The following is a 26,117-nucleotide window of genomic DNA, read 5'->3' as shown; positions in this document are numbered from 1 at the left end:
TGCATTATAGCCGAATTTGTGTTATATCAGGGTAGAGGTGTATTTAAACTAAAGAACAGTGTTGGCACAGGAGCAAATGAATATAAACTAGCCATGAACAAATACAGGCTGGAAATTAGAAGAAGGTTTCTAGCCATCAGAAGGGGTGAAGTTCCGGAGCAGCCTCCCAATAGGAGTTGTGGTGTCAAACAACTTAGTTTTAAGAGAGAGCTGGACAAATTTATGAGTCTGTATGACAGGGTTACATGTGATGGCAGGGCTCAGCAGCCCTGGGGCTCACTTCCAGTTTATATCTTAACATTCCTAAAAGCTCATACTTCAGGGTTCCAGACAGACACCTGCAGGGGTCAGGAAGGAATTTTTTTTGCCCCAGTGTATTCTAGGTGGGGGTATTTTGATCTCCATCCTCTGAAGGAGGATGTCCACTGCTTGAAATGGAACATTGGGTGGGGCGCACCAGGGCTCTGTCGTGGCACCAAGCTTTCTCTCTCTCTCAGTGGTTTGGCTGGCTGGTTCTTGAGCACATGCTTATGGGTCTAACTGATTCCCATATGTCTCAGGTACAGCGGCAGCTCTTACAGAGGCTGGTGAGTTCCAATGAGGGAACTGGAAGTTGGGTTATAGGCCAGGACTACCTAAGATAGCCCTGTGGGATGACCCCAGTGCCTTTTTGCCAACCTTTAAGCAGGTGGCTGTTAGTTCCAGATGGGACAAGGGTGCATGGGCACTGCAGCTAGCCCCTTACCTGACCAATGAGGTTCAGGTGGCTTATGGGGCCCTAAGCAAACACCAAGCTAAAGACTGTGTGATGGGTTGTCCCCCTTTAAGGTGCCACCTGATGTACTGGGATACCACTGAGCCCACCTGTTCTGCCAACCTGGGCCCCCTTACACTGTCTTGCTGAGCCAGGCTCTTAAGCCACCTCTAGCGCACACTGGCAGGGCCACACCCAGCTGCAGAGAGACACAGACACTGAGATCAGCTCTGGGAAGACACAGCTTAAGGGACTTGCCCCAGCATTCAGGTACCCACCTCCCTTGGAGTGCAGACCCAAAGGTATATAGTCTTGCGCTGTATAGAAAAATCTGCAGAGCACAAGCTCATAAGAATTCGCCCTCTCCCTCAATGTGAAGAGACATATGTACAGCTTCTTGTGCCCCTCCCCCCGATATGGATTGCACAAACTGGGTTATGTTATAAACAAGAAATAAGTTCATTAACTACAAAAGACAGATTTTAAGTGATTATAAGGATAGCAAACAGAACAAAGCCGATTACTAAGCAAATAAAACAAAATATGCAAACAGCTTAATTCACTAAAGAAACAAGTTACAAAATGTAATTTCTCATCCTAAATGTTGAATTAGGCGGGATGCAGAGTTTCTATAGCTTAGAGTTCCAATTTTCTCTTCTTACAAACTGGGCCCCTGTCTCAGTCTGGACTCACCCTTGCCTTTCCCCTTAGGTACTTTCAGCAGTCTTTCTTCTTAGGTAGACAATGGAGGAGAGTCTAGATTAACCCCCTCCCCAGCTTTAAAAAGGATTTACCTAAGGTAGGAAACCTTTATTTGATCCCCATCCCCCTACAGAGGAAAAGTACCAGCAGTGTCCAAGGTGGTATTTTGTATCAGGTGACAGGACCACCTGACCTGGTAGTGTCACAGCTACGTCCCAGGATGCCTCTCAGGAAGGAGAGAGACTAGTATCTTCACAGTCTTATTGTTTCTTCCTAATGGCCCATCAAGGCTGTGATGGCCAGTTGTCTGGTAGGTATCTCCTAAATACACACACAGTTTTAATTGTTACATAGTCCATGTTCCTAACTTTAGATACAGAAATGATACATGCATACAAATTGGATAATCACATTTAGTAAATCATAACCTTTCCAATGATATTTTACATGAGCCATCTTGCATAAAGTATATCTTAGTTATGCCATTCATATCATAACCATATTTCTATGAAGAATATGGGGTGTAATGTCACACTATGGGTACACTTAAAGATGCTGTTTTGGACAGGGTGGGCTTGTCAGCGAAAGAATACCACCAAAAATCCCGAGCAGCTAGATGGAATGGTGGGATATGTCCCCGGGCTTTTGCACAGAAATTGTCAGACTGGGCCAATCATTGGTTGAGGCCAGAGAGTCAGAACTTTAAAGGCCCTCACGGACTCAATTATTCTGGAACAGTTTACACCAAGCCTCCCCAAGGCTATGAGAGTCTGGATCTGGAGACATTTGTTAGAGGCCACTGTAAAATTAAAAGAGGAGCATATAGAAGCAGACTTTCCATGAAAAGAGCTCGGTTCTCCTCTACAGCAAGGAAGGGAGGAAAGAAGCTTAAGGAACCTTATTTATTGAAGCCCTGGAATTGGTCACAAGAGGCAAACAAGGGTGCCCCAATTCCCTGCTTAGTGATTTGTTACCAGTGCGGGGGCAAAGGTCATATAAAAAAAGACTGCACCTACATGTACGGGTGGGTTTGCAGAATTCTATGGATGGACAGGTGTAAAAGGAGGACCTGAGATAAAGGAAAATTCCCATCAAACTAGGCAGGATAACTACAGAGGGACGTTATGGATTCATTGGAAGCATGTTCCCTTGTATAGAGCACCTTAGTTAGACCACAGTGGCAACAGGAGAGAGTGACGATAACAATGTATTGTGTACATGGGGAAAAGAACACTTATCCCATGTCAGTTGTTCCATTGAAAGTAGAAGGAAAGTTTAAATGGCAGAGAGTGGGTGTAGTAAATCCATTGCCTTACTTGATAACACGAGGAACTTATTGGAGTCCATTTCTCGTAGTAAAAAAGGGGCAGATGAGGGGAGTGAGAGACCCCAACAGATAGGTCCGTGTAAAGAGAACACAAATGTAGACCCTCCAAGTAGCCTTCCAGGTGCAGTGTTTAATAACCCTAGACATACCATAACAAGCCCAGAAAGAACAGATGTGCTGGAGGATTTGGGAAAGAAAAACTTGAAGAGGGCAGTAGATCAGGGACACCTAAAGGAGCAGGAGGGCAGAGGCTCAACCAACTCCCAGGAGGACCAAGCCATGTGCAAGGTACAGGATGATGAACATACAGAAGAGAGGGAGAAGAGTACCAGTAAAGAGGACTTGACAGGCAAACTTGCCCCAGTAGTCCCAAGCGAGGGGCATGATAAGTCAGGAGAAGAGAGGGATTCTGATATTGAGGCTCTGGAGGAACAATTTACTCAGATAGATACAAGCCAGGAGCAAAGTAAGCTGGAGGAAAGATCCATGGGGTGCGACTGGTGTGATGACCTATGGGCTGAGGTGGAACTGTGGGGGAAACCTCTACCCTCCAAATTTACTATTTTTATAGGTAGAAGGCAGGAGACCGGAGACCCTCCCCAGTGGTCTGTGGAAGACCAGTCTGAAAGGGCTGAGGAAGCCCCAGTAGAACCTCAATGCCATAAAGAGGGTAGGGCTTGGGCAGGAAAAAAAGACCTCCTTGGGAGGCAGGAAAAGGTCTCAACTGGAATAAGTGGGGAAGGTATGTGACAGCACTTTCTGTGACACATTGGTTGGTGCAGAGGCTTAATGGAAGTTAATTAACCTGTCTCTGTTGGGGATCACTGATACTTGGGTGGCAGTTGCTGGGCTGAGGAGGCAATTGGCTCAGTAATTTGGAGGATATATATTTGGAAGGAACAGATTAGGCAGCGTACTCAGGATAAGAGAAGGTCTTCCCTGTGACACAGGCCCATCCCAGATAGGAGTATAATTAGCAATAACATCATTATGCATTTCCATTTTGACAATATATATTTGAGTGGCTCTGCTCATGTCTTAACCTTGTGCTGCAGGACGAGAGTGTATTGTGTCAGTAAACTTTGGGATTAACATATAGCCCAATAGTGGTTCCTCAGGATAGGCAGGCACGTTGTGTAGTCTGTTGAATATAGTCTATGGACAATATCCTAGTCTGTGCACATGGATGTTGATGGACTTGAAGGAATTACATGGGCTGCTGTGGATTCCAACCGGTAGGAGCAGAAGCAACCAAAGTGGGGACCTCTGGACATTCAGTGAACTTTCTACAGTTTTGACTGGCCTTTCTCTGCCCTGTGTTCACTGGCTGTTTGCTTCAACCTTTGCCCTCCTTCACAGTCTCTTCACATCAGTTTCACTCTATGACTTTACCTCTTACCCCTTGCTCTCTTCACTCCCCCTTTCCTTCCTATTTACCTTATCCCCTCCCAAGTAACCCCCACCCCCAACAATAATAAAAAAAATCATGGAAGTAGTATGATGTTTGCTGAGAACACATTGTTCACTCCACGCTGCTTGTGTGTTGTACCACTTCCCCCCACCCTGTGTCTATCTTGTCTGTTTAGATTGTAAGCTCTCTGGGGCAGGAAGTGTCTACTACCCTGCAAACAGAGGGGGCCCCCATCCTTGGTTGACCTTTCAGCACTATGATAATAAAATATTAATAACAGAAACTTTGGACTTCAGCAGTCATTTGGCATGGGCATCCTGTAGATTTTGCAGACAGTTGGCTGGGTACTTTGAGGATTGAAGTACTGTGCAAAATGACTTTAGTGTTGACAGATCAGGCCAGGATTTGTGACGCTTACTGATATGTTGTTTGTTTCAGAAGGTTACAACTTTAGGCTGTAGGTGCTGGCAGTAGGAGTGTCAGATGCCCCTTTTCAGTGTGGTAGTTATTATTTTGGTGGTTAGTTCTTCCCAAACCATAGAGGTTCAGATGTTTGGGGGAAGCCCCCTTTCTCTGTGAATTAAGGATCAACACACCTTTTTCAGGAAAGGAGGTAGGAATGATCACGCATCCAATCAGGTCAGGTTGCCTTTCAGTCAATAGGCTCTTTTGGGCTGCAGACTTGTAGGCCTTCGACATAATGATGATTCTGTTATGACCTTAGTTTTAAGTGGGCTCTTAAGCCCTGGGACTGTGATGCTCCAGATTTGAGCATCAAAGAAGAGAAGGCAGTGACAGTTGGAGCATCTGTTGCCTTCCCCCTTTTTGACTGCTGATACGACAGGTTTCCTTGAGAAGCTGTCATGTTATAGAACTAATTAATAAAGTAGCAGCCACTTGGCCAGAAATCCAGATGTCTATATATTCATCCTCATTGGCCCTGCCATTTGCAGATAGTTGTTCCCAAGTGGGTAATATAATTGTATTCTGCAATCTTATTTATAGAAGTTCTAAATTTTTCTTTGTCAATGAGACTTTAAATTTTAGCTTTCTTTTTTTATTTTCAAAGGAGGAAAAGTGTTAATTTTTTTTAAACTTGATTCTGAAGTAATTTCGGACTTTTTTTTAAACCTTGTTATATAAGAGTGGCTGGTAAGCCAATCTGAAATATTGAGATCCCAAACTTCCAAATTTGGCTAGTATTATAAAAACTCTAACATGTCGCTTATTGGTTTAAATATGGCCATAGGCTAAGTATGACCACAGTCTCCTATGATGTCTTCTAAATAGACATACCTGCTGTGAATCTTACCAGAGCCATTTTCTGATTCCATTATCACCTTAGTTCCAACATATTCTTATTATTCTAGGAGGTGCCATGTATAGAAAACGCTTGCCTACTTAGTTCTGAGGATGGTATCCTGATCTTGTTGAAGTCAATGGGAATTTTGGTATTGAATTAATTGGGGTCAGGATTTTGCCCAGGTGTTTGCTTAAGAGCCAGATGTTTTGCACATCAATCCTTTTAAAAGGAAATTTTGGAGGTGAATTTAGTGCTTGTGGTTGACAACCCTGATAAAGCCCTGTCTGCAGCAGGTACATACCAGACAGTGACTCTGCAAGTTTACTCATGATGTCCTGCCAATGCACCTCAACTGTGATCTTGAGGAACTATCTCCAGAGATGAGAAGGTGGGTTCAGTCACCAAGTCCTCAGCAGAGAAGCTGAGACTGACAACAGCAGCACCAATTATGGTGACATTGACAACTGACCCCAGGAACTGGACTGAGACCACAAAAATGAATTCACGTCAGCTGAATTCATGAATTCATAGCTGCCTGGAGGTGGATTCAGGCCAATAATTTAAAGATGAAAGGATCTATATCCCACTGACAGGCTCTTGAGCAATGCTTGCGTTTCACAATTCTGAAATTTTGCTTTTGAATACTACTGAATATTGGTAGAGAAGTACAAAAAGTTCAGGAGGTTCTGCTATCAAACTGTTTTACAACTAAGAGCACTGAGGACTACAAAAGTTTAATAGCAATTTAGCAACCAGTTTTTAAAATCTATATGCCTGATGCAGTAGTGGTAATTTGTAAATAAAGTTACAAGTCTATAAAAGTAATAAGCATTTATGTATCTCAACTGAATTCTGCAAACCAAATGTTAGTTCTCAAAATGTTTTTATTATTATAGTGCATGGGCATACAATTGTCTCTGTAATAAATAAAAGTAAATGATAGCCTTTCCATGCAACATTTTGTTTTACGGTAGCAAGTAAAAATAATGCTTAGATCGTATAAACATTAATGATGTTAGTCACAACCATTCCATAGATTAGATTTTTACCTCTCTTTGAATAAACACCACTGTATTTGTTATTAGATACGGCACATATTTGATATTTCCCATTGCAATATATTTACAATCTTTGTGGTGGTACTAAGAGTTTTTGATAAATGCCATATATGAGAGTGTTTATTGTATATTAGTGGTTTTAGTGAACAATAATTTCTGTAAGAGGTTAGCCCATAAAGGGTTACTAACTATATTTTCTTAAGTAATGTCAAAGTGGTCTACCATTGGAATTTACAGGGGAGAAGAATGTTGCAGCTAGTGGAGGAGGAGATTTTAATCACTTTAATGGTGTGACATGTAGAGTTAATCACTTCCCTTTGAGCCTCTGTTTGAAAAAAATAAATGGACATACTATTACTTATGCATAAGATTAATATTGTGCTCTTATATATGTTGTCAAATATAATAAATTTGGTTTACAATTATATGGCACATTTAAAAACTTAGAAGTTTTACTTTTAAAAAAAGCTTCAGTTTATTTTTTAATCATTTAAGTTATTAAGCAATTTCAAATAGTTTTCCGTCTGATTTTTTTTTTTTTTTTTTTTTTTAAGTCCGGAGGAGGAGAACATGCTTCTGTTTACAGTTCTACTGAACAGCATCAATTGTGTCTGATAGAAGTTTGGGTGGCCTGATTTTTCCTGTGTCTTTGAAATCACTTGATGGCAATGGAACTGGTTTTTACCCTTGGAGTAAATTTTTTTGCTCTCTGGGGGGTGATTTGGATTCTCATTAAAGTCAGGTAGCCTGTGGACTGTCATTAGATGAACTTCTTTTCACAACTCTGATGTCCATTACAAATATTATCTTCTACCTTACTCTTGAGTTTTTCTTGAGAATAGACTGCCAGTCTCCATAATTGTATAGGCGTTTTGTAAAGTGAATGGTTGTCCAACCGAGACTCGGTAGAGAGAACCAAATTTGGTTATTTTTTGACTGAGGTCAGGTCTCCATAGATTAAGGGCTAGCTCATTGGTCACCTGGTCTGCATAACCTTTGTTCGGTAAATGGACATACCTCATTCATATAACAGAGAAAGATGATACTTGTTCCTATAATCAGATGTCCTCTGGCTGTAAACTCACCAGAATTCATAAAATAATCAAGGTTGGTCCTGAGCAGTAACTAGGAGGGAGACTTCCAAAGGAGCTTACATCCTGAAGTCAGTAGTGTTGATGACTCAATAGGGGCTACTTTTCCTGCTGTATCAGTACTGAAACAAAGTCCCAGTATATTGGAAATGCAGTCTTTCAGGCAATCTGTAAAACTGAGGAAATTTAAAAGATCCCATGACAGTTTTTCCAAAGGAAGGAATATTAAGGAAGGAATTGCTGTCCTAACCAAATTTGAGCTTTGGTTTTTACATTCTCTCGTCTTAATTTTCTCCCTAGTGTCAGTTGGAGTCATTTTGCTTCCTTTCCTTAAAAAATAAAACCATAAAACTTTTAGTTGCCTCTGCACATTCCCATCCTTAGGATGCATCCACGGTGCGGCTTGGACTGATGGAACATTGTAGTAGCAGCATCTGTTGGAGTGCTCTTGAACCCCATATCCCTCACCTCCGAGCTCTTCACACTCAGAGGGTGGGCCTAAAAAAGGCAGTATGGCATGTCAACTGCTCACTTCCTTCCAACTGCAATAGCAGATGGACCAGGCACCTCACCAGATCCTAGGACACAGATTCATTAGAACTGATAGTTCCCAGTGCCTCTGCCTTAGGGCTGGTCTACACTGGGGGGGGGGATCGATCTAAGATACGCAACTTCAGCTACGCGAATAGCGTAGCTGAAGTCGAAGTATCTTAGATCGAATTACCTGGGGTCCACACGGCGCGGGATCGATGGCCGTGGCTCCCCCGTCAACTGCGCTACCGCCACTCGCTCTGGTGGAGTTACGGAGTCGACGGTGAGCGTGTTCAGGGATCGATATATCGTGTCTTAACGAGACGCGATATATCGATCCCGGATAAATCGATTGCTACCCACCGATACGGCGGGTAGTGAAGACGTACCCTGAGTTAGGCTTTAGTTCTTCTGTTTTTCTTTTTGTTTCCTTGGTTTTTGACATAAGATCTTAGTGTCCTGGCACAGGTCCTTAGATCCGATAATAGGAACTGCAGACAAAGAAACCAGGAGTTAGAGGTATTCCTCTTACCCTGCCATTTTTCCTACTTGACACATTCATTGACACTGTTTGGCATGCATTGTTTGGAGGTGCATTTCTCTTTTTATTGTTCCCTTTGTTGCACCTTCACCGAGGGCCTAAAAGAAGTGTCCGAATCGCCTTCAATCTATGTTAATACAGGAAATATTAGTGACTAAACCTTCCAGCTCTGAAATGTAGGGATCCATAAAATCCCAACCCAGGTGTTTGCCTCCTTGACTTGAGCTATACCTTGGGTGCTGGTCACTATGAATTCGCAAAGGCAGGTGTCAGCCTGTGTCAAAAGAGCAAGTCCTCAAAAGCATACCCTCAGGATCCAGTACTTCCATTCCATGCATCAAAAGCAAAAATATATTCATAAGATTCTGGCCTCAGAAATTAGAGCACAGCAAACTGTGAACAGTTGAGGGCCACGGCCATATCCGAGATCCGAGCCCATTGATTCCATGCTCAAAACCTCTTTAATACCATAATAAGGTACCCAGTACTTCCTTGGAACAGTCAATTGCCAGGATGCCTCAGGTTCATTGCATCAAGTCCCTGGAACATTCTCATTCAAATCTGCCTTTGGATCGGAGGGCCCCTCATGTAGCACCAGAGACGTTCTTCTTGATGCTTAAAGATACAGGAAAGAGAAATAAAAAAATCTTACAAAGCTAAACCTGTTTCCCTGTCGATGCAAACCTCCCTGGAGATACGTGAATCCAGCCTCAAATCTCTACTGGTTCGTCCAGCAATATCTCTCACCCCTTTTGGCTTTTCATTTAACCAAGCCATTATCATCATTGAAAAGTGCTTCAAATCCAAAATCAGGGAACCTAGAGAGCACCGTCAAGACAGTCTGTTCCAAGATTTCAGGTTGTGAGATCGACCTTCCTTCCCCAGGAATTATAACAGTAAATTCCCTACTGGGTACTGGCAGGACTGAGATGCAGGGTGGTTTTGATTTAAATCAATTTGATTTAAATCACTAGTCAGGAAGATGCGATTTAATCATGGATTTCTACAGAAAAGTGCATTCTTGTTGGTTGTTATAACCTTAATACGTATTCTTCACAACTCAGAGATAGATGTAGGTTTCATTTTTAGAAGGTACACACTATAAATTTTTTAAGTGATTTTATTTTGAAAACTTTTCAGATTAGTTTTACAGCTATATCAGACAATGAATGATTGCTTGGTTATTTAATTTACCAAAGGTAATTGAAGCAGATATTTATGAAGTCATTGGAAGGTGAACTATCTCCAATTCAACAGGTTAATCATTAATATTTGGAGAATTTTCTTGCCATGCTGTATTAGGAGGAGAACGTCACCAGACATTTAAATTGTTTTATTTAACTAAAACAACAACATTGTGTTCTGGATTTTTTTTTCATCAACATCAAACACATAATATTTTAACAAAACAAGCATATGAATTTTTGAATTTAGTTAAAAATTCAAGTTTTTTTTAAAATCAGGTTTGTTTTTGTTAAAATTGTTTTTAACTAAAATAGTTAAATGAAATTTAAAAAAAAAAAATTAAATTGACTATGTCAGCCAGGTCAACATGAGAAACTTAAAATATTGGTTTCTCCACCTAACTCAGTCGTCTTCATCTTTATTTTCCTGTTTGTTCATAATCTGGAAAAGAAAAACAAGCTTCCCTGCTTTTTCAGGTCCCAAATGATTTCTCAATTTGGAATGAATTAGTCCAAAGGAAGAAAATATTCTTTCTACACCAACAGAAGAAGCTATTGCTGTTAAAAGTGAGATTATCACTTCAACAGTCTCTGAATCCAAGTGCTTAAGTGACTTTAATCAGTTCACTGGTGTGACTTTCTTTAAAACATCATCAGCAAACACATATTTCTTGAATGGTTCACCCTTACGTCTGAAGTTTATTATAGTTGGCATTATGGAGGGATGATTGCTGGATGTCCATGTCATAGCCAACTCTTCTTCTTCAACAGTTAATGTTTGACCCTGGTACCGAGTATTGAGAATATTTGCAAGAAAATGAGCCGGAGATAGTGCTTGTCCCATTTGTTTTGGGGTTTTTTAATGCTTGTAATTTAACTCTGTCATTGCATATTTCTCTTTTTAAGATCTCACTCAGTTCCTTCCAAATTTCAACAAAGTCAGCAAGAAAACAGCAATTTCCCTGCATTTTGTTCAAGGCTACAGAAATAGGCTTCAGGGTACTCAGCATGTGTTCAACATTTCTCTTAAGCCCAATGTTGAGAACTTTGGCTGTGCAAGTGCCATCTATTTTTTCACAATTTTGTTCACAAACTGTCATCAGATTAGGCCAGTTCTTGATATAGTGCTCAAAACAGTCCACTACTGAGTTCCATCGCACGTCTTGTGGGAGAGTTAGCTTGGTTCCTCCCACTTTTTTCAGAGCAGCTGCTGCAAAGTGGTTGTTACGGAAGTATTTTGCAATTTCAAAAACATTAACCTTTATTTCTGGAACATTGAAGTTTTTGGCTAGGAGGTGCATCAAATGAGCACTGCAACTGTGTGCTATTAGCTTGGGACTCTCTTCACTCCTAAACAATTTTGTCTCATCTTGGATACGTTTGCAGCATTGTCTGTGACCAAGCTGCGTACTAGACATTTGAATTTTTTTTCAGTTTGTTATAGCTTTTACTGCTACTTCTTGTAAGTATTTTGCTGTGTGTGCATTTCCTGATGTATCCATTGTTTCTGTAAGGAAGATATTCCCTTCTTCTGTTGTCACACAAGCACATACAACAGGATCATTGTGGACATTGCTCCACCCATCAAGATTCATATTAACAATTTTACCCTCTAGACCTTTTGCACACTGCTCAGTTTCTCTTTCATACACTTTAGCCAGCAATTTGCCTGCGACATCTGCTCTGTTGGGTGGACTGTATCCTGGTCTTAATGACTGAACCGTGTTAATGAAGTGTGGGTTCTCAATCATACGGAAAGGAGAGTTTGTTGTAAACAAACCGGGCAATTTTTTCATCAGTTACCTCTTTTTGTAATCTGCTGGTTCTTGTCACAAACTTATCTATGGTTGTTTCTGGATGATGGAGATTTTTCTTTTTGCTACAGGTGATATACTGTGGCTATGTGGCATACATGATGTGACTGAAACACTATCATTGGCAGATAACTCTGACATTATAGAAAATTATGGTGATCTTGAAGGTGGATAGTCTTCAGAATCCTGTATGTTGAGGATGGATTCTCCTAAAGAAAATAAGTCAATGCAGTTATTTAATTATTATTACCATACTGCTCATTTAGTATCACAGTACTCATTGCATTCACTGACACTCAGTACTACTTTAAAGGTGAAATTGTAAAAGGAAGATCTGCCTATTTCAGCTATTTATTTTTTATCACAACTGCATCTAAAATGATAGTACCATAGAGTAACAACTATATTTTTTGCTCAAACATGAGAATTCAAGAATAGTCCAAAAGGAAGACAGGCAGTCCTTAAGAAAGAAGTATGAAATAAAAAAGTTTACCAACCTGAAGATCTTGCATGTTCAGACATATTCCTTTCATGATCTTCAATGCAACTTCCTCCTAAGAAGGAACACTTTTCATGATGTTGTTTCATTCGGGCAACCAGGCCTTGCATTTCTTTGTTGCACTGTTTGCATTTTGCAAGCATGCCTGTTTTACCCACAGGTAGAGGAACTTCATTAAAATTTTCCCAAACTGGGTCTCTTTTATGGCCTGCTGCCATTATAGGTTTTCCCTTCTAGAGAGAATGGTATGGTAGATCTCAAATCAATGAAGGCTACACTCAGAAAGACCTCAAGATTTCTGGAATATGCTGCTCAAACAGTTTCACTTTTGTTTCTACTGCCTGTCCCTCCCTTCTCACATTTATCTCCAGACTTCTCCTTGTCCAGATCTATTCCATGCCCAACAATCTTCTGTTCATTGAACTTTTTGAAACTTCGCACTTTTAGAGAGATGTAAGGGATTGACTCTGTGTACACAAATTAGCAGAGGGACAATAGGGTTAAGGGCTGCTATTTCTCACCTCTATATATTATTTATTTATTTTAAAACATTTTTGCTGTTAACAAGCATGTTATCTCTGGAGACACAAATTCACAGTTTGAGAACTGTAAAACTAAGCATCTCTGATGGTATCTTCTAGACTGAGCACTGAGTCCCATTGGGTAGATAGAAAGATGAACCTAAATAATCTATACAGAAGCCCCTGGAACCCGTAAGATTGGGTGTCTTATCCATGAATTATTGGATCTCATTTACAAAACTTTTCCTAAACATTACATGAATATATTGTCTCATACTTCAGAATTTATAATTCCTATTCCATGATGGGATATCTTTGAGCTATAATATATCTTTATCTTTAGATAGGATTTTTTTGAGGAAAAAACCTATTTAAATTTTAAAAAATCTGATTTTTTTTTTTTTTTTAAATTATTGATTTTTATCCACCCTGCTGAGAGGTACCACCAGGGGGCAATGTGACGATCTTGGCCACTCCCTAGGCGTTGCCCTGAATTAGAGTTGAAGAAAGGCAGCTGCAATGGGAGGTTTCTCTCAAAAAGGTACAGGGGAAATAGCCCACCCCAGAACCATCCTACTCAGATCTGTCACTCCTAGTACGAAGGGAAGAGTCTCCTTTGCTTGTCCCCAGTATTCTGTCTGAAGAAAAACTAGAGAGGCCTATCGAACTTCTGGATACAGAGCCAGATGTTCAAACTCTGCTGGATGACAATGTGGGTGTGTCGTCATCTTCCCCTCCAGAAAGTATGCTCCAATTACACAAACTCATACAAAGAATGGTTCTACCTAAGCATTTAACCTTTGTTAACCTTAGAGGAAATCGTACAGCCAGTTTTCAATATTTTGGGTTCACCCTTCAGGAGTGCTGGATGGTTTATTGAAGCCAGCAAACATATCTGGTTAAACCCAGCATCTGGACCGGGAGTGTCTGTCTGGTTTTTTTGTTTTGTTTTTTTGTTTGTTTGTTTTTTTAAACAGACGAGTTAACCATCTGTCACTTGGGAAGTTTTTGTTTATCCAGACCATCCAGCTCCAGATTCATTGGTAGTGGTGACGGCCACTAAAAGAGCTGAAGGGTAGCAACTCCACTATACCATTTCAGCTAGAGAGGGTGAGAAGCTAGACTCTGCATGGAAGTATATTCTTCTCTGCCACATTTGGACATTACAGTGGCAACCTATCAGACAGTAGGGTCCACATACAAATATTAGTAATGGGAGAAAATAGCATTGTTTGTCCAATCATTACCTGAGGACCAAAGAAAACCGGCCAAAGCTCTGACTATGCATGCCTTGAGAGCATCCTTCAACACTTCTGATATGGTACACCTCTACCCCAATATAACGCGACCCGATATAACACGAATTCGGATATAACGCAGTAAAGCAGTGCTCCGGGGCGGGGGGGGGAGGAGGCTGCGCACTCCAGCGGATCAAAGCAAGTTCGATATAACGCAGTTTCACCTATAACGCGGTAAGATTTTTTTGGCTCCCGAGGACAGCCTTATATCGGGGTAGAGGTGTATGTAGAGCTGTTGTGCCATTCATGATTAATTTGAATAACCACTCATGCCTATATTCATTTGGACTTCCTCTGGAAACAAAAATCCAGCTAGAGTATCTCCCATTTGATAGTGAAGTGCTGTTTAGCTTTTGAACTGACAGAGTTCTAGAGAAATTGAACCTGCAGTGTCCCTGAGGATTTTTCAGAAAAAGATCTGATGCACCAGCCTTTTGTTACCAGAGGCAATGACATCCTTCCTCTACTTCCTGTTCATTTATCATGAAGCAGTACCAACAACAGCCCCATATTCAGCTACAGCATAGAAGCAAACTCTATAAACCATGGGCTAAAGAAAGACCTGCTGCACCATCTCCCTTTGTTCTGGCCCCTTTTACTCAGGTTTTACAAGACACATGAGTAGCCCAGATCAGTTTTAAACCTACAAGTTGCTGTCCCTTCATTTTAAAACTACATCTTCTGTTTCTTAGATCCTTGGACTACTATCACCACGGATCTTACAGATTGTCCAGCAGGATTACTCCATTCAATTCTACGCACTCCCTCCCTTCCACCCTTCTTACCCATCCCTCTTCAGGAACTCTTCTCAAGAGAACTCACTAAGATCAGAAGTCCATTCACTACTACAGTCAGGTGCCATAGAGGAAGTTCCTGAAGAGTTTGAGGGGAAAGGCTTTAGTTCAGGTACTTTCTGATCCCAAAAGAAAGATAGAAGTCTCTGACCCATTCTAGACCCTAAGTAGCTGAACTTTTTCTAGCTTCAGTTATCCCCTTCTTATCTGCCCAAGAAAGGTTTGGGGGTCCTTGATATGCAGAGCTTTTTTTTTTTTTCCACATCTCAATCAGACCTTCACATTTGAGGAATTAAATGCAGTGTGTTAGACTTTCAAGTCCTTTCTCTCTCAACTATAGAGCAGAGTGGCTCAAATAGTTACGGACAATACTACATCAATATTTTACACGAACAAGCAGACTAAAGCACATTCCAGCCAACTTTGCAAAGAGGCCATAGCTCTAGGGCAGTGGTGCATGCTACAGCAAATTCATCGTATAGCTCACCACCTTGTAGACAGGGACAACATAAAGGTAAGTCAGCTGAGCAGAGGCTTACACAATCAATGCTAGTGGTCACTCAAGAATTCAGTAGAAAATTACATCATCTCCCTGTGGGGGTATAGATTGAATAAGAGTTAAAATTGGATTTATGCTATTGTTGGTTGCCCATAAAAAGAACCTTTCCCACTTGTGATCATAACACTGGACAGTCTAAATCTTCAGGAGATAGACATGATTGCAATAAGACACAGTTCCAAATGTCAAAGGTTTTGCCCCAGAGCCGGAACAGACAACCAGTCCATTTCAGATGTTTCTTCTAGACTGCAGGGTACGTCACTTCTAGGTGTTCCCTCCAATTCCTCTCATTTAGAGAGTCCTCAGGAAAATCAAACAAGACAGAGTCAGGATTGTTTTGATTGCCCCAGTGTAGATGAGAGAAAAATGGTTCTTGGATCTCCTGCAACTATCACAAGACTATCTGTCTCTCCCCGAAATTCCAGGCCCAGCAGATAGGTTGGATTTGCCATCTGGACTCAGACTCTCTCCACTTGAAAGTATTGGCCTTAGGATTTTTACAGATCTAGACTATCCAGTGTTATGATAGCAAATGGGAAGGGTTCTTTTTATAGGCAACCAACAATAGCATAAGCCCAATTTCAGCTCTTATTCACTCCGTGCTGAATTACTTACTTCATTTGAAATCATTGGGATTCTCCATATCATTGGGAAAAGTACGTCGTTAGCCATCTCCGCTTATATTATAGCTTAGTAAAGCAAACGACTGAATTCAGCCATGATATAGTAAAACAATTCTTGAAGAGGTTAATAAATGTCTACCCAACAGCGAACCCGGATGTACATGGTACCTCAATCTAGTATTTAGTCAGCTCATGAAACCTTTCTTCAAACCTATGGGAGAATGAAACTAGGGACACTTTCAGTTAACACAGCTTTTACTGTAGCTACTAGTGAACAAGCTGTAGGCACTCATGGCTAACACACACACACACCCCGCTTGCAGTCTGTCACAAAGATAAAGTGGTCCTTTGTCTACACCTGATATTTCTCCCCAAGTTCATAACATAATTCCATCTAAACCAGTCCATAAAATTGCCAGTATATTTCCATAGTTCTAACGCTCACTTGGGAAGTTAAGTTACACACTTTAGATGCTAAGAGAGCATTGATAAGTCTAAGGAATATAGGAAATCACCTAGTGTTGTAGTTCCAAATGAGAAAAGAAAAGGGAAAGACGTAACTTCAGAAAATTTCATCCCAATGCCATTGTAAGTTGGTTAGATTCTGTACTGATGTGTGTTTTAAACACATTGCTGTTCCTCTTCCAGAAGGGCCTGGAGTATACTTGGCTAGAGTGAAGGCTATGTCTATGGTTTGCCTTAGATGTTCCCATATTAGAAATCTGTAGTGTTACCACTTGGAAATCAGTTCATACTTTCACAAAACGTTATTCTCTAGATCTACCATCTAGAGCAGACGCACAATTTGGTAAAGCAGTATTACATTCTCTATTTAACTAGACATCCTTGTCCCACTGTCCAGGGAGGAGTACTGCTTACTAAACTTCAACAAGTGGGAATGTGTAGAGGTCATTTCAAGAAGAAATGAAGGTTACTTTGAGATTAGTTCTGCACACACTCACTCCCTGCCCACCTTCCCTACTTGGAGTCCTAATTTCAGCTTTGGACTTAGAGGTGGTGAAAGGCACTTAAGTGGTCACTGCACTATGCCCTCTCTTATAGCTATGTCCTCTGAACATTCACAACAGCAAGGAGAGGGGCAGGAGACAACAAGAAGTCTTCAATAGGCACAGCTATTAGAAGTTTTCTCCAGTTCAAGATGCACCATCGGTGCGCCCTAAGAATGTGAATGTGCAGAGGTCATCTCAGAGAATACTGTTTACAGGTGAATCTTCATTTTTAAAACTTTGAAAGGTGTGTCTCATGCATTCAATCCAATTGGAACTGCATTTTCTGCACCTTAACCTTCATCACTGTCAGTATGGCAGCTTCCTATTCTGTTGTTTATTATTTTTATTACATGCAAGAGACTTTATTTTTTTTTAAAAATAGTGATTTACTCTTTCGTTATGAGGTGTGTAATCTGTAGTGATCTTTAGTGGGGCTATTAGATGCTTCAATAATACAGATAATAATAATATACAGTAATCTTCATTAAAGTTTTTCTGCAAAACAGAAAAATTTTGAGATTTGGAGAATACCAATAGTTGCTCCATAGTCAGGGTTAAAGTCTCTGGCAATTTATTTTCTGTTTAATAGGCTTCAGTAGAGTACACAACAAGGTAGAAATTTTAATTTGCTAGCAAGTGCATAGTTATAAAGCATGATATGTCAGTGCAACACACTGAACTGAGTTGACAGAACAAGGAGTAATGGTCTCAAGTTGCAGTGGGGGAGGGTTAGGTTGGATATTAGGAAAAACTTTTTCACTAGGAGGGTGGTGAAGCACTGGAATGGGTTACCTAGGGAGGTGGTGGAATCTCCTTCCTTAGAGGTTTTTAAGGTCAGCCTTGACAAAACCCTGGCTGGGATGATTTAGTTGGGGATTGGTCCTGCTTTAAGCAGGGGGTTGGACTAGATGACCTTCTGAGGTCCCTTACAACCCTGATATTCTATGATTCTATGAGGTTGATTTTATCAATGAAAATAAATATTTAAGTATCAAATGGTGTTAGCCCTTGAGAAAGATTGAATGGAAATTCAAATGTTTAAATAAAAAACAACTCTGCAATCTGTAATCTTAAATGTAATTTTACATTTATTCTCTTAAAAAACAAACTATTTTCTCCTCCCTCATTGTTAATAATTGTTACTAGACATCCTGTGTTCAGTTGGTGATGTTTGGAATGTTCACTTAACCACTTTATTGAATGAACTTCACCAAAGATTTGATCCTGCACTATTGAAATCAATAGGAACAGCATCAGACCCTAAATGTGTTATATTATTAGAGTACTTCGGGTAAAATGAATATGATATGACTTGTTTTTATTCTACATTGTTTGAGATTGCAAAAAGTGTTGAGTATTGTGGATGTTTAGAAAAATATGATAGATGGCTTTAACTGGAAAACCCTTGTGATGTTTTTATAAATAGTGTATACTTTTTTTTTTTTAGTGATCTAGTCATCTTAAACTATATCTCATGCTCAACTTCACTTTTTGCCTAATTACATATGTAGCTTCCACTTTTTACTGGCCAGTTTTACCAACCTTGTAATTTTTACTAATGGCTAGATATAGTTGCTTCAAGCAGAATAAGGAGCTGTGCATTTTAGTAGCTCATTTGTTGGTTACTTACTTCATTCTTTTTCACAGAACAGCAAAAACTGGAGAGCAGCAGTTGATCTGTGTGGACGACTTCTGACTGCCCATGGTCAAGGCTATGGCAAAAATGGGCTACCTACTAATCATACAACAGATTCTTTGCAGGTATGGTCACCTTACAATCGTGTGGTGGTTAAGGCCCCATTCCTGTAAAGGAATCCACATAGGCAGACTCTTGAGTGTAATCAGAACCTTTTGCAGGATCAGTGTCTAAAGTTGTACCCTAGTGGTACTCAAAATAGTTCTCCCATCCAGTTATATGAAAGTAGATTTTACTTTAAATGACTGCATAATAAAAGTAAATTGATTACACACATTTGCACATAGCACACTTAATTTCTTTTGACTAATGTGACTATCTCCAAAGGTCCATGCTGTTATTGTTCTTCATGATCATTATAATTAATTATGATGGCTCTTTAAAACGGACAATCTATACAAATGTTAATCTGGTTATTTTAGATAATGTTGATTCAGATGTTATAAACATGTTTTGTTATCATGTTGAAATAAGTTGTTACACTTAACTTTTAAGAACCTTAAATCAGTAAAACTTCATGGAAAAAATGACATGTTCAGATTTATAAAATGTGACTGGCTAAAAACACATACCACTCTTCTGATTCTTTTCTGCTAGTAACTAGCAGATCATGGAAGTTCATGAAAGTCATAGCAATTTTTAAAAATAGCAGAAAAAAGGAAAAATGAAAATACAAATCTCAAACATAAATTTATTGAATTATAGTGATTTTTCTGGTATAATAACTTGAAAATTGTAATGAGGCTTAGAACCAGGTTTGAAATATTGGCCTGTTGTGATAATTGGACCTAGCCTAATTGTGATCTCGACTGTGAGAAGCGAGTATAGATTATAAAGTGTCTCAATAACCTCTAACACCAAATGTTGGGGAAAAGGTGCAAAAAGGAGACAGACTGAATTAGTCCAAACAAAAAGGCTTACTGATATAACTCAAGAACTTTGTTAAGATCTAAGTTCTTGAGTAAAGAACTAAGTATGGAAACCGACATCAATGGACCCTAATTGATGTGTTGGAAACTAGGCCTAATTGGTGGACAAGATAAAGAGGAGGTGGGCTATTCCACCCATCACTCCCTTTTGAAGTCCTTAAGGAAAGAGACTTTGGGAGAAAAATTGGCTACTGGAACAATCTTCACCCTTCCATCCCCTCTGTCTCCTGGGACCTTGGGCCTCCGTCATCCTGATCCTAAGAGGTGTCTCAACTAGACCAGGCCAGAGAGAGGGTAGCAAGTGGAGGGTAGCAGTGGAGGTGCAGAATTCCCCCAGGAGTAAAGCAGGAAAGAGCAATCTCTCTCCTCCACTTGCTACCTGCTTTCCCTAGGTGCCTGGCTAGACTGGATGTAAACTACCTTGTGGGTGTTACCACGTTAGCAAACACATTTGAAATATAGGTACATAGTCAATATTCATAACTTCAGCTACTAACATGGTACGTGCATGCAAATAGGACAGTCATATTCAGCAAACCATAACTTTTCCATTAACACCTTACATGACATATTTTGTACAAGATTTGTTGTAATTACATAACAGTGGTAGCAACAATAATCTACATAATCATATTTTAATCATACAACGTCACAACCAGAACAACAGTTGTTACCATCTTTAATACCATCTAAGGGATGCTCAGACAAGGAGGGTGTGGGGGTTTTTTTTTTTCCTTCTGAAGACTCTTCAGCTAAAGGCAGAGGGAGCAAGGATGTTGTTAAAATGAAAGCCTTATTTAATATTTTACATTTCAGATGCTTTAACTGTTTTTCCTTCTTAATTGTGTGTTCACCAAGGTACTAAACAGGCTGAGGTCTCTGTATACCAAACCACAAACTCTGTTTAAAATTGTTAAGTGTTGGACAGTTTTAGGGCTGTTTTGGGTTCTTCGGGCCTCTTTATTCTATCTAACTTAATGATACAGATCTCTCTAGAAACTTCCACTCAAGGGCCCAATACATCACAACTGATCAAAATATCATTTTCCTGGGTTTTACTCTTTTGTTAACTTTTTCAAAACTGCTACATGACCAGCATTTTTATTTTAATCATGCAGATCTGAGATTAGTTTTTTGACTCTTTAATTTACTAGACCTGAAATGATTCAAACACTGAGAGTAATTTTTAAGTTTGATTTACAATAGAAACCGATAATTGACCTGGCATTTTCATATTTGTTGCCATTTTAGCTATGGTTTGTGAGACTAGCACTGTTGGTGAAGTTGAATCTTTTCCAAAATGCAGAATTGGAATTTGAACCATTTGGAAACCTGGACCAACCTGATCTCTACTATGAATATTACCCTCATGTATACCCAGGACGCAAAGGTAAGGCACTTGGTTTATGCTATACTTTTATCTCAGCTGTGAACAATCTTCTCCTCATCGTTAAGTACACAGATTTCAAATAAGGAACCCAAACTATCATCCATTTTTTAAATGGAGTGAACTTCTAGCTGCTGCTTAGAAGAAAATGATTAATGGTTATGCTAATGCATTTCTTATATTATAGAGAAAGGATAACAAGAGCTTTTAATTTGTAGGCAGGCAGAGTTCTATGTATAATCCAGTACAGTAATATAGCATCTGTTCCAGAGACACATGGTTTTAGTTGGTATTTTACCCTTAATTTAGTGATCACATTTTATATATAGTTTTTATCTAATTCACTTAGAATTAAAAAAAATAAATAAATACAAATAAAAGGTAGTAGTATATGTGTTTCTGGTGGGGAAGTGGGCAGATGTGCATTGACAAAGTCACACAGAATGAGGAAAAAAGGATTCCTGGGTTAAAGTAAATTATCTCTTTTGCCTTTCCTTCCTAAACTCATTCAGTGTGCGGTGAACAGGCAAAATTTGCAGGAGTAATACACATTTTAAGCGTTGAGTAGAGGAATAGGTAGTGAAGAAAGATTAAAAGGTAGTAAAAAACAGAAATATTGACTTATTCTTAATGCCAAAGGGGATAATATTATAAGCAGGTTACAAGCAGCTAAAAACAAAGTGACGTATTAACTATAGTATTAGTATTATAATTTTAAAATATAATACCACAGTCTGGATAAAAGGAAAGTATAATACCAATTACAATATGTAGAAAATAACCTGCTTCTCATACTGTACTACTTGTACCTTTTGTTCAATGTATTCCAACGCTTTTCTTAAAGCTTTTTGCAACTGATTGAAAAATGTTAGTTACTGTAAGAAAAAGGTGTAAAATTAAACTGAGCTAATCTGAGAATTAGAAATTGTTTTCATGAAAAAATACTAATCAAATGTGATATTAACCACCTATTTAGTAATTAAAACTAAAAGGATATTAATAATAGGGATCACCCCAGATCTTTAGACAAATTCTGCTGCTGCATGAAAAAATATTGCTAATATTTTAAGAGATCTCTGTCCTCGTGTTCATGCTGTCTCATTGAGGAGGTTCCATAAGTTTCAAGTATCACTGTTGTAGTTCAAAAAGTGAACTTTTACTAACTATATATAGGTGCTTTTCAGCGTTTTAAACTTTAATAACACCACAGCATTGGTGCTAGATGATCCCCAGATTTATCATAGTTCTTTATTAGAACAAAAAAATCTTGTCCAGTAATTCATAAGCAATAAAGTAGTAAGAGAGAGGTTTTATGCTCCACTTGAACAATCTCGGGGGAAAAAACATCATCTGTTTCTCAAAGTGTTGAGAGTAGGGTTATTTATAATATCACAGAGTTACAGTGTATTGATCCACATTCTCCTCCACCCTGAGTATTAAATTTAAACTGGTTCTTGTTTAAATCCATGTGGCAGCAGGATTTTCATTTTAAGTAGAGCCTAGCTCCTTTGTCCAGCACTACATGGGAACCCTCCTGTTCTTCTCTCTTACTAGGCATAGCAGCCTTTCCAACTCCATGAGTTACTTTCCACAATATTCTAATTCATAGTTGATAGCCATTAGTTGCCAAGGAAGGATGTCAAGAATATCCAAGATCCTTCACATTTATAGAAAAAGATATTATTTAATGCAGTGCATTGTATGACTTTATTTCTTCCATTTAAGCCTCTCAGTAGACCAGCATGGCCAAAAAAGACCAGTTTGGACTCTCTCAAAAGCCAACTCTCATAACTGAGGGGCAATCACCAAACAGAGTCATTGACAGTGAACTTGGCAGAGATTCTGTGTAGCACCTTTAAAATGCATAACATAACTCGCAGGACATCTTGTGTGGATTTGGGGGTAGCTATGGTGGCTTTAAGCCATCTATGAGCTCTTGAAGTCCTGGGCTGTTCTGAGGTTTGGAGAGGCCCTTGATGTAACTTATACAGCCTTGGAGGCCCAGAATCTCCACAGTGCTGTAAGCTTTAGCTGTTTCCTTCTCAGCACCCTTCTACCCCAAGGTTTGCAAGAAGTTCCTTAGGAAGTGGCTTTCCCAAGTTCTTACACTAGGGGAATTCTCCCTAGCTGGATATGGGGCTTGTAGGGCCCCTTTTTGTCACTCTGGCTTTTTTAGGCTACATAAAGGGGCTAGAGCGGGGATGAGGATCTCACTCCTTATCTCCAAGCTTTCATACTTTCTATTTTTTTGTTTTTAGTTTTTTTACATTTTGATGCTTTACAAGTATTTTTCTTCTTTCTTGCTGTGTTCCTCAGGATGTGATGTTAGCAGTAAAGGTGATATGTTGACAACTTCTTCAGCTTTAAAAATAAATAATTTTAGCCCAGAAAAAAGTGTCTATAGTTTGTGCCAACGCATGAGGGCTTTTAGCCACAGGAGAGTTTCGAGTAATATGCAGCATTTAGATAGTAGACTGTATATAGTAGGCTATTCGGCAGATATTGCATTGACTCCTCCTGAGACTGGATATGAAATACTCTGTTTCTGCAGTGCCATTACACCCAAGATCTGAAATGTCTTTCTCTAACAACAGCTTGTCATGAACTTCATACAGTTGCTAAAATTATCTGTGGTGGAAGGTATGAGTTGTCGGTGAGCATTCTATTTCAAGATTACATATGAGGTGCCAAGACCATAGAATGAAGATCTTACAGCAGGGAGATTTTGAACTCATGCCTCACTTCCTATTTACAGTAAGGCATATCAACCTGCCCTGTAATCTGATCGCATCTAAGAGAAATCAGATGAAGATTGTATGGCGCTGACCTGCCTCTTATAAAGTTTGGACTGAGTACTAGATTAAGGCTTGGAAGCACCTATCAAACTTTCATGACTCAAGTTTGTGAAGCGAACTACACTATCTTGCAAAGGACATGAGACAGAGCAATTCCGATTCTGCCTTCAATTAAATTACACAGTGTTGGGATATGAATAAAAGGAAGATAGATTCTATGCATCATTAACCAGCTAATTTAAATGATGAACATAAATCATACATATATTTTAGCTAAAGTGCATGAACATGTATCCACAATACACTGCTGTTTTCTAATTTTTCTTCTAATTTTATGGTGTAACAAGCATAAAAGTAAGAATTTTTTATTCACAATATATAGCTGAAGCAAGTGATTAAAATGCACTTTAAGAGTGTATATATACAAATAACTTACACAAATTAGTTTTAATACATTTATTTTAAATAGTGTGCATAATATCTACCCATTGAAAATATTAATAACAGGAAATTTAATAAATTACAAACTGAAACCATTTGCTTTTTATGCTCCAGCCAAGAAATGTTAACTATTTCTCTGGGCTGCTTTTAACATCCTTTGTTCCTGCAGAATTGGATAGGCTTGCAGCAGAATATAATAATAATAATAATAATAAATATAATATAATATATGGAGATATCCTATCTCCTAGAACTGGAAGGGACCTTGAAATTGAGTCCAGCCCCCTGCCTTCACTAGCAGGACCAAGTACTGATTTTGCCCCAGATCCCCAAGTGGCCCCCTCAAGGATTGAACTCACAACCCTGGGTTTAGCAGGCCAGTGCTCAAAGCACTGAGCTATCCCTCCCCCTGAAATCAGGTTTTAGTTCTTACCCCCTTAATTTCCCTTCTCCTAATTTAGCTCCCACTTCCCATGGAACCCCACTGGACTCTGTCGTCTCCCTTATACACCCTGTGACAATGCGGTTCTGGCGGGACCCAACTGAGAGTGCCAATTCAGGACAAATTGCTAAAAACAGGGCAGTTACAGCCTAAGGCTGGGGTTTTTCCGCCTCTAAGGCAAACCAAACCAGCCAGACTAAGAGGACTTCGGTCTCACCCCACTGGCTAACCACAAGTCACACAAGCAATTCCCTTAGACACTCCAGTTTCCCAGTATCGCCACCAGTGCCACTCGTTATGGGGACAAATGGTTATGAAAACCAATACCCCAATAAAAGAAAAAAGGTTCTCCTGATCCCATAGGACCAAGCCCCAGATCTAGGTCAATATACAAATCAGATCTTACCCACAAATCACGCTGTTGCCAATCCTTTAGAATCTAAAATCTAAAGGTTTATTCATAAAAGGAAAAAGATATAGATGAGAGTTAGAATTGGTTAAATGGAATCAATTACATACAGTAATGGCAAAGTTCTTGGTTCAGGCTTGCAGCAGAGATAGAATAAACTGCAGGTTCAAATCAAGTCTCTGGAATACATCCCCAGCTGGGATGGGTCATCAGTCCTTTGTGTAGAGCTTCCGTTTGTAGCAAAGTCCTTCGAGAGGTAAGAAGCAGGATTGAAGACAAAATGGAAATGAGGCATCAGCCTTATATAGTCTTTTCCAGGTGTAAGAACACCTCTTTGTTCTTACTGTGGAAAATTACAGTAAAATGGAGTCTGGAGTCACATGGGCCAGTTCCTGCATACTTTGCTGAGTCTTAAGGCATATTTGCCTTCTCTCAATGGGTTCATTGTGTAGCTGATGGTCCTTAATGGGCCATCAAGCAAGCTAGGCAGAGCTAACACCAGCTTGTCTGGGATGTCACCCAGAAGCATAGCATAAGTTTGAAATACAGACAGTATAGAGCCAATATTCATAACTTCAACTACAAAATTGATACACACATATAGACAGCATAATCATAACCAGTAAACCATAACCTTGTCTTAGACACCCCATTTGACCCCCTTTATACAAGATTTGGGTGCCACTACAGGACCTTGGTTGCAACAATGATCTATATGGTCTCAGATTATATCAATAACGTCACACACCCTATCTTGCGTTCTGTTGCAGCTGATACTCACAAATCTACCTCTTTACTTCTAACTTGTCTCCTTCAATCCAGTCAGACATCTGTCTTCGTCTCTGACATCTCTTCTTTGAATACCTTTGTATTACAGCAGTGCTTGGAATCCTCCAACTAAGATCAGGGCTTCATTCTGCTAGGCGGTACAAACGTGTAGTCAGAGACTGTCCTTGCCTCAAAGAGCTTGCATTCTAAGTAGATGAGAGAGAGAGGGT

General features: G+C 39.6%; 1 protein-coding gene across 1 annotated transcript in view; it reads left to right on the top strand.

Moving 5' to 3' along the window:
- The window catches only part of TRAPPC12 (trafficking protein particle complex subunit 12), a 91,445-nt gene that overhangs the window by 15,426 nt on the left and 49,902 nt on the right, over positions 1-26,117 (top strand). The window contains exons 4-5 of the mRNA XM_065401246.1: positions 18,668-18,781; positions 20,897-21,035. Of these exons, the coding sequence (XP_065257318.1) occupies positions 18,668-18,781; positions 20,897-21,035 (253 nt within the window). The remainder of the gene's footprint in view (positions 1-18,667; positions 18,782-20,896; positions 21,036-26,117) is intronic.

The sequence above is a fragment of the Emys orbicularis genome, chromosome 3 (genome assembly GCF_028017835.1).
Source record: "Emys orbicularis isolate rEmyOrb1 chromosome 3, rEmyOrb1.hap1, whole genome shotgun sequence".
Classification (NCBI taxonomy): Eukaryota; Metazoa; Chordata; order Testudines; family Emydidae; genus Emys; species Emys orbicularis.
Note: the sequence above shows the minus strand (reverse complement) of the source record. Positions and strands in the feature narration are given on the sequence as shown.